General features: G+C 46.9%; 1 protein-coding gene across 3 annotated transcripts; it reads right to left on the reverse strand.

Annotated features, from left to right (window-relative positions):
- Window positions 1-120: 120 nt before the first annotated feature.
- On the reverse strand, window positions 121-14,002 carry LOC118216651 (transmembrane protein 184B-like). Of its 3 annotated transcripts, XM_035398021.1 has the most exons (11): window positions 13,495-13,999; window positions 13,328-13,404; window positions 9,871-10,113; window positions 7,595-7,760; window positions 5,933-6,023; window positions 5,419-5,494; window positions 5,126-5,217; window positions 4,744-4,913; window positions 3,783-3,977; window positions 3,006-3,032; window positions 121-2,614 (listed from the first exon to the last, which is right to left on the reverse strand). In XM_035398021.1, the coding sequence occupies exons 3-11, from the start codon at window positions 10,111-10,113 to the stop codon at window positions 2,388-2,390; spliced, it is 1,287 nt and encodes a 428-aa protein (XP_035253912.1). In that variant the 5' UTR covers window positions 13,328-13,404; window positions 13,495-13,999; the 3' UTR covers window positions 121-2,387. The 3 variants fall into 3 exon arrangements, with proteins under 3 accessions (XP_035253912.1, XP_035253913.1, XP_035253914.1); XM_035398022.1 differs by lacking the exon at window positions 3,006-3,032 and having other exon boundaries at window positions 13,495-14,002; XM_035398023.1 differs by lacking the exons at window positions 9,871-10,113; window positions 13,328-13,404; window positions 13,495-13,999 and adding an exon at window positions 7,923-8,129.
- Between the last annotated feature and the right edge of the window lie 1,086 nt (window positions 14,003-15,088).

Here is a 15,088-nt window from a genome sequence, read left to right on the forward strand (position 1 = left end):
GCTTTAGCTGGAAATGCCAGTCTGCAGGGTTCTTAGAAACACCCTTTATGTGAGGCAACAGAACACAGAATAAGTAAAACTCTAATCTCCTATTAATGACTTCTCAAAATGCACTAAAGATAATTTAAACACATTTGCTCTTTTATTAATCTGACCATCACAATGACAAAAAATAGAAGCAGAATCTGTGAAAGCATTAAGTCCATATACAAAAAGCAAAGAAATAAAAACAGAAAATTAAATAAACGGACAGCAATAGTACAAAACTAAGCACTTTTTTTCTCAGCTCAACATCAGCATGGTGAACACGAAAGCTATTTTCACAGGACCTCCTTTTACAATTTATTTACAAATAACCTGCATCTTCAGCAATAATATATTCATATATCGCAATAATAAAATACATCAGAATTCAGGTAAATTAATAAGAATAAGAGGATGAGCAAAGTTAAACAGTTTCCTTTCATTTAAAAAAACCCCTTGTGATAGGAGGAGATACGTTAAAGAGAACCATGTTGTCACATAAGCTAAATAAATCAGTTCATTGTTTCTTACAGTGTGAACCTGTTTATTGGTGTTTCATTTGCTAAGGGAATGTGGTCCCACAGACACTGAGGCTCATTGCTTATTTAGCCCCATGTCTCACAATAGCTGCTCAAACACTGCAGACCTCCACTGGCATCACTGCAGCAGTGACAGAGGGGTAAGACAGCTGTGATGTCACCGCAGGAGCTCCACCAATCACAGTGTAACAACCAAAAGAACGCTGGTGGTGACTAATAGATCAATGTCAATCAATGCCGGCATTGTTCTTTTGGTGGTTACTCTGTGATTGGTGGAGCTCCTGAGGTGACATCACAGCCACTGTACCGCAGTGATATTGTCCCTGTACTGAAGAGGCCTATGTAGTGTTGGCACTGGTTCTGGATCAGGATTCTCAGGACAGGAGCACTGTCATTCACAGGGAAGAAACCAAACGAAGGAAACTATGGCACAATCCAGACACGCATCTTACTATGGGACCCTGAGGACTCTGTGTACAAGTACGAGTGTCATATCTCCACAAAAACATCCTGGGAGCCAAGTGGATAGTAATGATAAAAATAAACACTCTGTCGCCCCCTAGTGGCACATGCTATGTACAACCACGTGCACTTGTGGATTCACACGGCTGACGGCACTTCTGTGGCTGACAGCTTCTCTCTTACGTCCCTTGAACACAGTGCACAGGGGGCGTACCATGGTCTGCACGGTTATGATAAAACACAAAGAGACAAGACTGGCACCAAACGTTCATCTAACGTTATCTTGTAGTTTCCATATAGGCTTCAAAAGTTTTTGTTTGAATGCAGTTAAAAGCCTTCTGCATCACATTACACATCACATCACAAAATAATAGTGATTCTCATAAAACCACAGCTCATATTCCATCACTGCTTATGTCTCAAGAGATATAACCTACATTATTTGTACAGCCATTTAACCGACATTGTCTGTTAAGGGCCACACTGTAGTGTCTTATGTCCTGCTTATAGCCATCCACAACGGCCCAATTACTCTGTTATAATCCAGACTGCTCCAGGCTATAGCCAAAGCCCAGAGCCCTTGTCTCTCAATTGGTCACCCCCTCAACTAAGCCCCACCGGCAGCTGTCAGTCACAGAGGCCCTCCCTCTGCCCCTCTACAGCACAAAAGAAATCCACACGTCACTACTTAACATATTTCGTTCAGAAGGAAAGTCACCCACAAGCTCAAATATCAATCGCAAAACTATTACTTTTTTTCACACAAATGTAATATGTAACAATTCTCAGCAAATATCTAGGACCCTTTCAGACACCCCAATTAATTGTCCCCAATTAAACAAAATAATAACAATAATAAACAATACTTAAAAAGCTGAGGGGGACAGAGGAGTCCTTATTCTACTATTTGGCAACAATTTGGTGAAGAGCTCATGAATGAGGGGAATGAGAACTGACATGAAATAAACAGAGTGACTGTGTTATACATTTTATCTGTCTCTACTGAATGTGTGCGTGTGTCTGCCTGTTTGAGTGTGAATGTGTTATACCTTTAAGTCTCTCTGCTGAGTGTATCTGTGTATTTTGTGTGTGTGCGCACATGGGTGTGCGTGTGTGTGTGCGCATTCTTGTGGGTGCATGTGTGTGAGAGAGTGTGTGCGTGCGTGCGTGTGCGTGCGTAGGATGACTCTAGCCTTTTTCACAAACACAGTGTGCTTGTACCTGTAATGTGCCCATCTAAGTCCTAATTTCAGAGACAGGTTACCACGGTGCCTGCGCATTCCTGTGGCGCAGTGTCCCCTTCATAAGCCCCGCCCATGGCACACCCCCCCCCCCCACCCTCCACCGACCCCCCGCCGAGGCTCAGAACTCGTCGTCGGAGCTGAGCAGCAGGGTCTTCTCGTTGTCGCGGGCGCTGGCGGCGCTGTGGCTGCGGGACACGGGGGGGCCTGAGCGCTGCTCCAGGCTGGACTGCTGCGTGTACTGCTGGTAGGCCGGGGAGAAGTTGTGGATGGCGTCCTGCACCATGTCCCCCGGGTTCATGGTCTCCTTCAGGCTGCTGGAGATGCTCTTCATGGGGGCACAGCGGCCTGGGATGGGGGGTGGGGGGGGGTGAGGGAGAGAGAAAGATAGAGAGAGAGGGAGAGGGAGAGAGAGAAATGAACAGACTTGCTAAGTATAAACAGGCTGAATGTGGCTACACTCTTAAGTAGCTCTGGATTAATGCTGCCATTGCCATCTGCCAAATGCACAAATGTAAATAAAAACGCAAATAAGCAAACGGAAAACAGCGGAAATGTGTGAGAAATGAACCTTGCTAAGGAAAGGGGGGGGGGGATACCTAAATGTGTGCGGGGCTTTTTGTTTACAGCAGCATGAGCTCAAACGTAAGACGGGATGAATAAAAACAAAAAAAAAACAAAAGCACATAAAGGCTGAGCGGAGGAGGAGCAGCGGAAAGGGGCGGAGTCTCAGACTCACCGTACTGTCCATAGATGGGAACAGGCCCTTCAGAGCGCGCCACACAGGGAGAGAGGGAGAGAAGGAGAGAGGGAGAGAGGGAGAGGGGAAGGATAAGGAGAGGTATGGGATACGGGATAAACAGAATACAGAAAATGTGGTAGGAGTGAGAAGGAAAGAAGATTAAAAAAAACAGTCAGTAGAGAGGTGAAAAAAGAGAGGCGTTAAAGACATGGAGAGGAGAGAGAAAAAGAAAAACAAAAAATCAGAGGAATACAGGAAATTGGAGAAAGAATGAGGGGGAGAGAGAAAGCAGAGGAGGGGGAGAAAAAGGGAAAGAAAGAGAGAGATCATTGAGGAGATCAGAGTTGTTAACCAGAAAGAGTGAGAAACTCAGAGATAACAACCAAAGCCAGTATAAAAACAACCAGGGCTGAGTCTGACCACGTTTGAGACACACAGGCAGAACACAGCCTAAAGGTCGAAGTCCACAACAGGAACGCGTCTCTTACAAACACCAAAGCGTGCTAAAAAACTGAGCTGGGACACAACTGAACCCGGCATTGTACGCAACACTGCACGGACACAACGGCTGCTCAGATAAAGTCACTTTTCCAGGACGGCTTTTGCTTCCGTACACGGGCACAACACAGCAGGCCTGCTGGGTGAACGGTCGCCTTCAGCTGAGGGGAGCATGTGAACCCCTCCCTCCCTCCCTACTCCGCCCTCCCTCCTTCCCTCCTTCCCTCCTCCCCCTCCCCCTCCCCCCCCCCCCCTCCCTCCCTCCCTCCTCCTCACCCTGGGAGTCCAGCCGCTTGTCCATGTACACCTTGTAGGTGAAGGCGTGGCGGAGGGCCAGGGCGGCGAAGAACATCTCCACGCAGATGATGAAGTTCTGGTAGCCGGCGGCGACCGTGCCCTCGCCCACAGACATTTCGGCCGAGCTGATCTGGGGGATGGCCCCGCACTTCTCCAGGATGGCCAGCAGCATGCCTGCGGGGAGGAGGGCAGAGGGGCGGGGGGGTGGGGGGTCATCTCACTGTATCACTGATTCCTCCCATCAAAAGAGAGAGAGTGAAAGAATGAAAGAGTTAGAGCGTGAAAGAGGGATGCCATTCTCAATTTTTCGTTATGCCCATCAATTAATTTGGCAATTTAATTGATAATCGATATCATTTGATAATAATTATCAAATTAAATCAAATAAATATATTTTACATGTCGGAAAAGTGAGGTGTTTTAACTTTTGATGCACTTGTGTTCGGCATTCAGAGAGGTAGGCATGAAACAAGAGTGTTACCAGTTAAAAGCACTGGATTTGGAAAATTGAAAAGTGTTTGTTCAATATATATCGATCTTATATTTTGAAAATCCTGACAGAATAATTAACGAGTCCTTCTGCTTATCTCATCGTGTTCCGCCTCACCTCTGGTCACTTGGCAGGTTTGCCTCGCATCGCCAGCAATCTGCAAGGCATGCTGGGAATGCTGTGAGGCAAGCAGGCGAAGCAACCAGAAGTGACGGGGAACACAATCGCAGAGATAACCACATTAAAAACCCGTGTAAATTCCACATATTTCTCTAAAGAGAACTCCTTAATTATTGCCGTGTGGGGATTTACTAAATACACGATCGATACACATTTAAATGCATTTTGCTAAATCCTCACTTCGCTGACAACATTTACCTGCGTTTTTTGGCAAAACGAGATGTCTCTTATTTTGAATTTGAATTGTAATCCGTGTGCACAGAGACCGACCTTGCCAGAAGGAGAGGAAGATGACGGACTTGACCATGAAGAACTTGAGCACGGGGCTGTAGGGGACGAGCAGCTCGCGGGTGGCAAAGTAGAAGAGGAAGAGCGCGTAGAGGGAGAGGCTGACCGAGATGTTGTACACGATGGTGACGTACAGATACCCACTGGCCACGCTGAGAGGGAAAGGAGACCACAGGAAGAGCTTCAGCATGAACGCTAACACCCTCAGCATCTTCACCACTGACTTTAACCACACACCCCCTTCAGCACAGAACACAGCACGCTTCACACACTGGCCCAATCCAATAAATGCTAATGCTAAAGTAGCACGTAGCACACGGAGACTGGAATAAATCAGGCCCCATGTCACAGTGCACAGACGTACTTGAAGTCTCCGTCTCTGTACTTTCCGAACGCCTGCAGAATGACTGTGATCATGGCCATCAGGGGCTTCACCACACAGAACTGCAGAGTGGCCTGGGGGAGGGACAAGAGGGGGGGGGGAGATGGGAAATTAGTGCAAGCCTACAGGAAAGAGAGAGACCAAAAGAGAGAGATAGAGAGACAGACAGACTGACAAAGAGAGACAGATGAAAAGGGAGACAGAGAATGAGTGTGACAGAGACAAACAGACAGAGAGACAGAAAGGGAGACGAGCAGGAGGAATGCTGTTCATACCTGTTTACAGAAACGGAGGAAACCGATGGAGTACGTCTTTCCCCAGAGACAACATGTCCCGTACATGCAGCTGGACCTGCCCCAACACAGAAAGACCCGTCACACCCTCTCACACGGGTCAGCTGTGCCCCATTTCCACACATTTACCAGCTAGCACACCTGTGAGGACAGAGTGCGAAAATCAGCACCTCCCCCCCCTCAGCCTCCGATTTCAGCAGTCTTCCCGCCCAATGAGCAGGTATGGAAGAACACGCAGGTTAGAAACGTGGGGGTGTAACGTGACCACTTCCCAAATGCTGCTCATGTACCCGCCGATCCCCTGTACCCTAGTCCCAACAGGACACCCGCAGTGTCAGAAAACAGACCGTTCAGCTGGATGCAAGAGAACTCAACTCCCTCCAAACCCACGGTGGTTTAAAGGTAAAATCAGACTTTGGGTAACTGAAACAGCTGTCCAGGCCAGGCTGTGAAGCAGGACGTGGTGTTTTCCCCCAGCTGAGAGCGGCAGACTCACTCGATGGGTTTCCCTCTGATCTCAGACATGATGGAGCTCTCCCCTCCCAGGTACTCGTAGCACAAGCTCAGGAAGTTGTAGATCACAAACGCTGAGGAGAACAACCAGAGATCATTTCAGTTCTCTGCACTCTGTCATGCAGCGTGTGTGTGTACGTGGCCATGAGAGAGAGAGAGAGATTGTGTGTGTGTGTGTGTGTATGTCTGACCGTGAGAGACAGTGGGTGTGTGAGTGTGTGTTTGTATGTGTGGGTCTCAAGCGTAAATCTCTAACTGAAATAATTATAGGCCAAAGGCCTTTCCTTCACATTTTGTGATTTTATGAGCTCAAAACCCACTTGTAACAAACTTAATAATTATCTAATCACTTCCACGCCATCATCCTCACTTCTACTTATGTCATGTATACTGCATCCGTTCGGATCTCCCATCTCCAGAGAACCTTCCGGAAACTACCACCAGGCAGATACACTGCATCTGCAGCCAGGACCTACTGCAGGGTCATAGCCCTATGTACTGCACAGTACAGACAGAGATGGAGGTGTGTCAGTACTCCCCCACCTCCCACTCTGCCTACAGTGAATCTGCCCATACTGTATAGAGCAGGAAACCCATCTGCATCAGCAGGGCGTGGCAGTGCTAAGATACTGCCTGAGATGATGGTCTCACAGCTTAGCCATGCAATCCAGGCGTTCACTGCAACCATTTCGCAGTTGCAGAAGTGTCCGGAAACGATTCGTTGTTGCTATGGGAATACAGCTGATCGGATAACAATGCTCCGCCGATTTATGAGTTTATCTGTCTGAGTGAGCCGCTTTCAAAAAACCTCTCCGCAAGGCCGCGGTGCGCACACGGTCGCCAGGCAACCGACATCCCCCTGCCCAGCCGTCCCAGCAGGCCTTGGAACAACAGAACAAAGATGGCTGTCCTCAGAAAGCCAGGGGGGAGAGAGAAGGCCATCTGTCATCAGGGAGGAACAGATTCCCACGTGCACGCACACACACATGCACGCACACACACACACACACACGGACACACGCATGTGCGCGTACGCACACGAGCACAGGCTGTGCGAACATTGCGTCGCATTAGCAAGGCCACCTCCCGCAGAGCTGCAGCACAGTGTAACACTGCAGCGGCTACAGCATATCACAACGGTTAGCATCACAGGGTCTGTGTACAGTCAGTATTAAAGGTTCTCTTATAGTGACACAGTCCTGGGCAGCTGTAAGTAATATGTACATGTGTACCTGTGTATCTGCATGCATGTGTGTGTACACATGCGTATTTTTAATTACAGTGACACTTTTATGTATTTTGTATGAGTGTTTCATTACATATTCATCATTACATATCCTTTTTTTTTTTTTTACATTTTCATGTGGGGTTCAATCAGGTATGTAGGTGTGTGTGTGTGTGTGCTCACGTATATGCGTGTACACATGCACGCGTGTACTTGTGTATATGTGTGTGTGTGTGAGCTCGTGCATGCGTATGTGTGCAACTGCATGTTTTTGTGTGCGTGTGTGTGTATGGGTGTGTGTGCTTGCACATGCGGGAGTATGTGTGTCTGTGTGTGTATGTACTGCACATGGGTACCCACACACTCCTCATATGAGCCGTGCTACTCATTCCCACAGCAGTGCAGTGTGCAGGGCCGTACCCTCGTAGCAGTCGCGCACCGTGTCGAAGTACACGTAGTACTCCTCATTGGTGAAGAACAGCAGGCTGAGCCAGGAGTCGAAGGCGTAGATGGGCACGATGAACAGGATCCTCACGATGTGCCTCTGCTCGTTCGGGGCGCTGTAGTACCTCAGGTGCATGTAGATCTGTACCGGGGAGGAGGCCCAGCACGGGACCGCGTTAGCCAAACATTTACTCACCTAGCCATTTTCAGCAGCACGGGTTTTAAATTTATCATCGAGATAACACCACATAATCAAGTCCTTCCACTCGACCATTTTGAAAATGGAAAAGAGTACAAGTACCACCAATTTTGGGTTGTTTGGGTGCGCATCCAGTTATGCGCTCGTGGCACTGGTCTAATGCGCGGATGGGCCCCACGTCCGAGATCGACTCCAGACTGTGCCAGTGCCCACCGTGTCGGGCAGCCGTGCAGGGCGAATGCCAGCTGGTTCTAGCATCGGGATTCATTCGGCTGGGATGACAGCACTTCATCGCGCGTTGGCGCCCCCGGCTGGTGGTTCGGGTGCTTGCAAGCCTGCCTCCACAGTTTATGCGAAGTGTCGTCTTCTGAATCACGTCTGCGTGAGCTGCAGCATGATAAGAACTGGCGGCTGACAACACGCTTGTCTGCACTCTCCTGATTGGGCAGCGGAGGTTGCAGCATGAATACGATTGGGCATTGCAAATTGAGAAGAGAAAAAAGGGGGGGAGCATACTAAAAGTCCCAATTTTCAATCAATCATTCGTAAATTATGGAAAAATAACAGAGAATCTCAGACACTGTAATTCAGATTTTTAATACCCTTTCGGTTTTATATAATACATGACACTACTTGTCAACTTTCACTATTAAATAACAAGGCAAGAGCAGCAGTACAAATGTCCTGCATGTACAAAACTTGACTTTCCTCCTCACAAACTTACCAGCTATGTTCCGTTGGAAAGGGCCCAGTTGGCTCAAAGTCTCATATTTATCTTTTTAAAATTTGAATGTATTTAATTTGAATGTTTTACACTGCAAAGCAGTGAGCATTCATCAACATTCAACCATATGCACTTATGTCTGGCAAAGCCTATTTACATGGATCTTGACTGCGCTATTGATTTCTGCTTTTTGGAGAAAACGGGAAAATATAGTGAATTTAAGGGAGTGTTAACCCGACAGGAACTAAGACCCCAAGTGTTTCAGCTACACAGAAAACAGACGTTCCACAGAAACTGGGGGAGATGAAGAGGGCGTAAATAATTTACGGCGGGTAAGCCGCACTAGAGGCGCTGAAAACTAGGAAACGTCGTAAGAATATAACACGAGCCTGCACCAACACGGCTCCTTCATCTACGAAAAAAAAGCAAATGTTTCAAACGAGATGAAAAACAGGAAGTTCTGCACCACGGCCCTGAGGCTGTTCAGCCCACATCCTGCGGACTGCTGCGCACAACAGCGTCGAACGCCCGTCAGATGGCGTGACCCTGGGCGCTTTACGTTTCATTCAAATCGACACGTCTTTTGTCGTCGGAACCCTTTGTCAGCGACATCCTGTTACCCCCCCCCCCACCCCCCGTTGCTTTGTCCAATGGGCAGCCATCACCTCGCTTGAATTGCGCCACTGTTTTGGCGAAGCAAACACGAAAATAAACACGCGTATACAGGGGACCATGAACTATAAGGTGTTGCTAAGCAACCCGCTCAGTTCTGACATCACTGCAGAGCAGGTGCACCTGTTGTCCCTGTGACAGCTCGTTTTAACCTTTCCATTGCCAAAAACAGAAGAAGGACAGACCCTCACAGGTAGGGGACAGAGGGTACCAATGAGGGGAATCTTTTCAAGAGAATCCTGCAACTCCCATCTCTGCAGAACACCACTAAAAACATCCACTTCAATAAGGTCTGCAGACCAAAATTAACTAGGAAACAACTTCCCAGGGGTTTGAATAAAAATACTTGTACATTATCACTGTCAAAGGAAATAGATATGCAAACACAAATGCAAAGGTTCAAAGGCAATAAAATAAAGCAATAAGTCAAACAAATAATATTATTGTGTGTATGTGAATGCCTACGTGCCTGTATATATGCGTATGAGGGTATGTGTGTGTGCATATGTGTATGGATGTCAGTATGTGTGTGTTTATGTACATGTGTGTGCATATGTGTATGGGTGTGTGTAAGCGTGTGTGTGTGCATGTGTGTATGGGTGTGTGCGGGGGTCTATGTGTGTGTGCATGTGTGCACGTGCATGGGTCCAGGCTCACCTGGTGGCAGGTGAGCAGCAGGGCAGTCCACACGAAGAAGCCGGACACAGCCTGAGCGGCGGTGGTCATGAGGAAGATGGGTGGCTCTGGGGTCACCAGGGGGGCCTCCGGGAGCCAGGAGATGTTGGGCCCCGCGGGGCCCGGGGGGGCCGCGGTGGCCGGAGGTCCTGGCGCCATTCCCGCGGGAGAGTCGCTCCCCAGCCGCTCCGACAGGGGGACATCACGCCTCCACAGCCCGTTCATCTGCAGGGGGGAGGAAACGCCTCCGTAGTTACACGCGCCACAAACTGCCAACGCTTCCTATCAGCCAGAGGACCGGTCTGGAAGGACCAATCCGAGCCCTGCGGATGCAGCGCCCTCCTTCGCTGCACGACAGCCGCCGTTCATACTCGCTAGCAGCCCCGCATTCGCACGGTCTGTGTGCTTAATACCCTGGCTTCATTTCAACAGGGCTAATGCACTGTTTAACGAGCACACACTTCCCTTCCTTCAGCAAGCTGTGAGCCGGTGAGTGTGAGGACGCTGATGACTCTCTCTACCCCCCCCACAGTGCTCACGATATTCAACCCCCCCAGTCTGAGTGCCCGTACGCCCACCACCGCCCACCCATTTCTCCACGGCCAGCCATCTTTCGTGGTCGTTTAAGTAGGTGTTCTGCGCTTGCCGCTCTCTCCCCATTTAGCACATAGAAAGGCAGCCGCCCTTTCGCCTGCAAGCACCCGTTAGTACGGCCGTCGTGGAAGCCCCCGAGCCCAGTTAAGGCAAAAACAGGAAAGCGTTCACACACGCTACGCTGCGCTGCATGTGTGAAGGGTGTGGGGGTGGGGGGGGGGGGGGGGTGGGAGAGAGAGAGAGAGAGACAGAGAGAAAGAAAGATGACGAAAGGAGAGCGAGGGAGAGAAAGAGAGGATGTGGCCCATGAGCTGGCATAGTGTGCTACTGGATAGAGGATATGTCTGTGTGTGTGTGTGTGTGTGTATGTGTCTGGGAATTATATCCAAAATTATACATATAAATCACCACAGACAGACATGGGGTCTGTGTGCCAAACTGTTTTAACAACAAGAATTGGTTGACAGCATTCATGAGTATCTACAAAGTCAACATTTAAGTGTGATAACCCACACACAGATGAGTGTAGTATTTTGTCGCCGGTTTGCCTTCATCATTAAAATGGCACAACAGAGCAGAAGGCATCAGCAGGATCACCTAATAATAAGAGCCAATAATCCATCAGGGATGACCAAAGGGCAAAACCAATAAAAAAAACAACCCCCAGATCCAGGATTGCAACTCTTAGCAAAATCAAGAAGACTGAAGTGCAAACACGTGACTGCTGATCATCACTTGTACACAAACTTTGTACTGACCACTCATCGAACACAACACTCACTGACTATAAGAGAGAAACTCACAGAGCAGCAGGCACATGTCTGCAGGCAAAGCCCCCAGGGCCTAGTGATGCTGGTATAGCATAAGGATACATCATTCTGAACCTACGCTGGCCATGCGTCTTACATCCTTCCTTCCGTCTTGATTCCTGGGCACTCCATCATACAAACACCAGCTCCTGTACTGTCCATGGAAAACTCTGAGAAAATTCAATTCACTCAACAGGATTTGAGTCTGTACAATAGTGTAATTTTAAAAAGGAGTAAATTAAGGTACACTTTCACCAGTCAAAGGTGAACCACACAATTTGAAAGATTAGCCACTGTATGTCTTTGCTGCCCCAGAACTACAGATGCCAACCTGTATTTTATAAAAGGCCTAAGTGAGTAAGAAATGTATAATAATTTTTAAAAAAAGAACCTACACTACATAGCCAAAAGTAAGTGGACACCTGGCATCCAACATCTCATCCAAAATTATGGGAATTAATATAGAGTTGCTCCACCCTTTACTACAATAACAACCTCCACTCTTCTTTATACTAGATGTTGGAACATTGCTGCTGGTATTTGATTCTATTCAGCCAGAAGATCATTAGTGAGGTCGGGCTCTGATTGGGTGATTTGGCCTGGCTCGCAGTTGGCTTTCCAACTGATCCGAAAGGTGTTGGATGGTGTTGGTAAGGTAAGGGCCAGTCCAGTTCTTCCACAGCGTTCTTGACAAAACATTGCCATATGGATCTCCCTGTGTGCCCCGGGGACATTGTCATGCTGAAACAGAAAAGGGCCTTCCCAAGACTGCTGGGGGAGCACAGAATCATCCAAAATGTGATTTTTCCTTCACTAGAACTAAGGGGTGAAGCGCAAACCATGAAAAACAGCGGCAGACCAAGGGGTGTGCAGATACGTTTGGTCATGTAGTTTATCTCAAGGCTAAAAACAGCCACCAATTCCTGACTCGCTCTCTGCATCAAAGACAGTCACAGCAATACTTAGAACATTCTGACCCAAGGACCTTTATTTCTTATAGAATACATCTGACACTGCATCCGCCTAACTCCGAAGACCCGGTACCAAGAGCGCAAAATCTGTGCTCAATACTTGTGATATTCCTCTTAATAGCATACCGTTCTCAGGACCATCGTCGGCGTTTTTTTTTTCTTTTCGTGTAAAAAAGTATTCTTTTTAAACCAGACATACGGAGGTTTAGGCTCAGATTCTACGCAGCCTGCGGACAGCGACGCCGACTCCGTTTACCTGCCGTGGGAAATGCGCATTTTATCTGGAAGGGTAAAGGGCGTCGATAACGAGTGAGACTTGAAAAAAAGACAGACGTACAGATTAAGGGAAAATTTACAGTTATAAGGTCTTACATATTAAGCCATCTCGGTATGTACAGTTAGGCCTAATCTAAATAACAAAAAATGTTAAATTTACCATATTTAGCTCTAAAGGCGACAATAATACCACGACAAAAAGGCACTTTTGATATGATACAAAGTACCAACCACAACAATATCTCAAATAGGGTAGTTTTTTTTTTTTTTTTTTTTTTTTTTTAATCGCTGCTGTCGGTTTTTTCATAAATATGGAGGTGTGTCCGACTGAAGTTGACATGTTTTCACCCCAGCGTACGCTGCATCGTCCGTCACAGGGTCTGGACGGCATCGAGAGACTGGCACCGTCAAAATTGCTAAATACCACCATCTTGTTCAAGAAATCGTTAAAACAACTCACGATTATATTAACACCTGTAAAAAATGTAATATCAACATAAACGAAAAACGAACTGTGGTACAATTACAAGGATGCGCTACGTTACACTAATGTTAGTTATATACTGATGATTCGCAGGTCTTAACTACACGTAGCTATAGGCATGATAATATAAAAAATCCACTGTTATTTTCAAATAAAATGTATGACTAGCTACTTGAATATTGCCCCGTAATCATTCGTATTTGCGAACGAGATCCCTAGAAATACAACCCGCAAGCTAACGTTTGGCAAAAATGGGAATCATTTTAAACCAAGGCGTGGGAAATCCTAAATCAAACGCATCTCACCTCCTTTGCAGCAGCCCGTGAACTTGTTTACGTTGCGACTGGTTGACTCCAATCATTCAATTTTCTTCCAAGGATTTCTGTCAATGAAAACATGTAGCTATATTTATTATTCACATCGCAAGCTAGAGTGTACAAAATTTACTGCATTAAACAACGTTGAAACTCACAGGTTTATTTCTTTTGCTTGCTCACAGATGTCGCGTGGTGATCAACTGCTTTCTGCAACCGCTGCATATAACGTTACTGTAGCCTAGTAGGCTCACCACTCCCGACACACTAAATAAATGCAAATAGCGACTCTCTGGTTAGTGAGCTGTAGGCGTTGAATTTGTGTTTGGAAGATTATGGAAGAGAATGATGCCGTCCTAAATCCACAAATAAATCGTTTCGCAGGCACACTTATTTAACATTAGCCACCTGCTTCCCGATGCAACATTAACGTGGTTAGCTTGATGGTTATTTATCTAAACTGAATTCTGCCGGCTTCCTTGATCTACAGTCAGCCTTTATCTAAACCAGTTCGTTGAAAATGACCAAAAACCCTCTGCCCTCTATATTGCGTATCCACGCAGTCGCTCTTTCCCAGCACAATCCCTGGGGATTAGCTACAGTAAATCAGACTGTCCGCAAGTACCGCTACCAGGATTCTGATCCTGCGCATGTGCACACAGGGCCCGACCTCCTTTCCCAAGTAAATGACGTAATCGACCTTCTCTATGCGTCTGCCAGCTGTGCGAACATACGCTTGTGTACATAACACGCCGTGTGATACATCGGCGCCTCTCAGAAAAACTTCATTGTAGTTAGCTGTATTTGCTAAACAACCCGATAGATCAAATGTCCTATAGTTATAGTTCGATAAGAGCGATTGGTGGCAACTACATTGAATTCATTAGCACATAATACATCAAGCCTGAAGAATCTGTTATGAACATACAGTAGACTATATTAGCTATATTCATAGACTATATCAGGTTTTTTTGAACGGTATTCGTTAAAGGGCGACACACTGGTATGGTACAACATGTACATGAAATCCACATAAACAGCATCAAGTGCTTGGAATAATTTTCTTTTTTTATTATTACTTCATAAAATATACACAAATACTGTTGTAAATAAAGTTAAAGTGTGTTAAAGAACTGTACAAGATATCAGTACACAATACATAAAGTGAACGCCCGCCCGCCCCCCCCCCCCGCCCCCGCCCCCGCCCCCCAAAAAAAAGCCACCCCGTTTGGAACCCTCCCCACAATAGTGTCACACTGCCACTGGGTCAGCAAAGCAAAGACCACGTGCGTGTGGCGTAACCAGTTTATCAGCAATGACATCATTACAAGGAGCTGACATGACATCACAATTACTTCAGCATCCCTTTCCCAGATGTCACTGTACAAATGAAATCAGTCAATTTGTCAGTCAACTCCCGTACTGGAACACAAGTTCACAGGTAATGCGGAAGAGACCTGTGGACACTACAATAACATGCAGTCACTGCAGGCGGTGCAAAAGCACCCGTATTTTTGGGAAAAAGTTGATCAGTAAGGATTAACCAAAGTGAATCAGCACAGAATTTGCTGACTTTTTTTTGCATTCTCTAAAATCTTAAGGCGGATCTGATAATGCATATTTTGAGGATCAGGAGAACCTGTCTCGGGGGAGTCTGCACAGCCTGTGCACTTGTTCAGAGAAACAGACATTCTGCTGTTAGAAGGTAATCACAATATCTACCGCCTTAACATTTAAAAAAGGAGAACTGAT

This window comes from Anguilla anguilla, chromosome 17 (genome assembly GCF_013347855.1).
Source record: "Anguilla anguilla isolate fAngAng1 chromosome 17, fAngAng1.pri, whole genome shotgun sequence".
NCBI lineage: Eukaryota > Metazoa > Chordata > Actinopteri > Anguilliformes > Anguillidae > Anguilla > Anguilla anguilla.

What these genes read in the sequence shown, in the direction of transcription:
- LOC118216651 (XM_035398021.1), bottom strand. Translation starts at nt 10,113, where the DNA reads ATGAACGGGCTGTGGAGGCGTGATGTCCCCCTGTCGGAGCGGCTGGGG. An exon ending in GGTGCGCGACTGCTACGAGG is followed by an intron (nt 6,024 to 7,594) that starts GTACGGCCCTGC and finishes TGTTCTCCTCAG; the next exon opens with CGTTTGTGATCTACAACTTC. An exon ending in ATCAGAGGGAAACCCATCGA is followed by an intron (nt 5,495 to 5,932) that starts GTGAGTCTGCCG and finishes GTGTTGGGGCAG; the next exon opens with GTCCAGCTGCATGTACGGGA.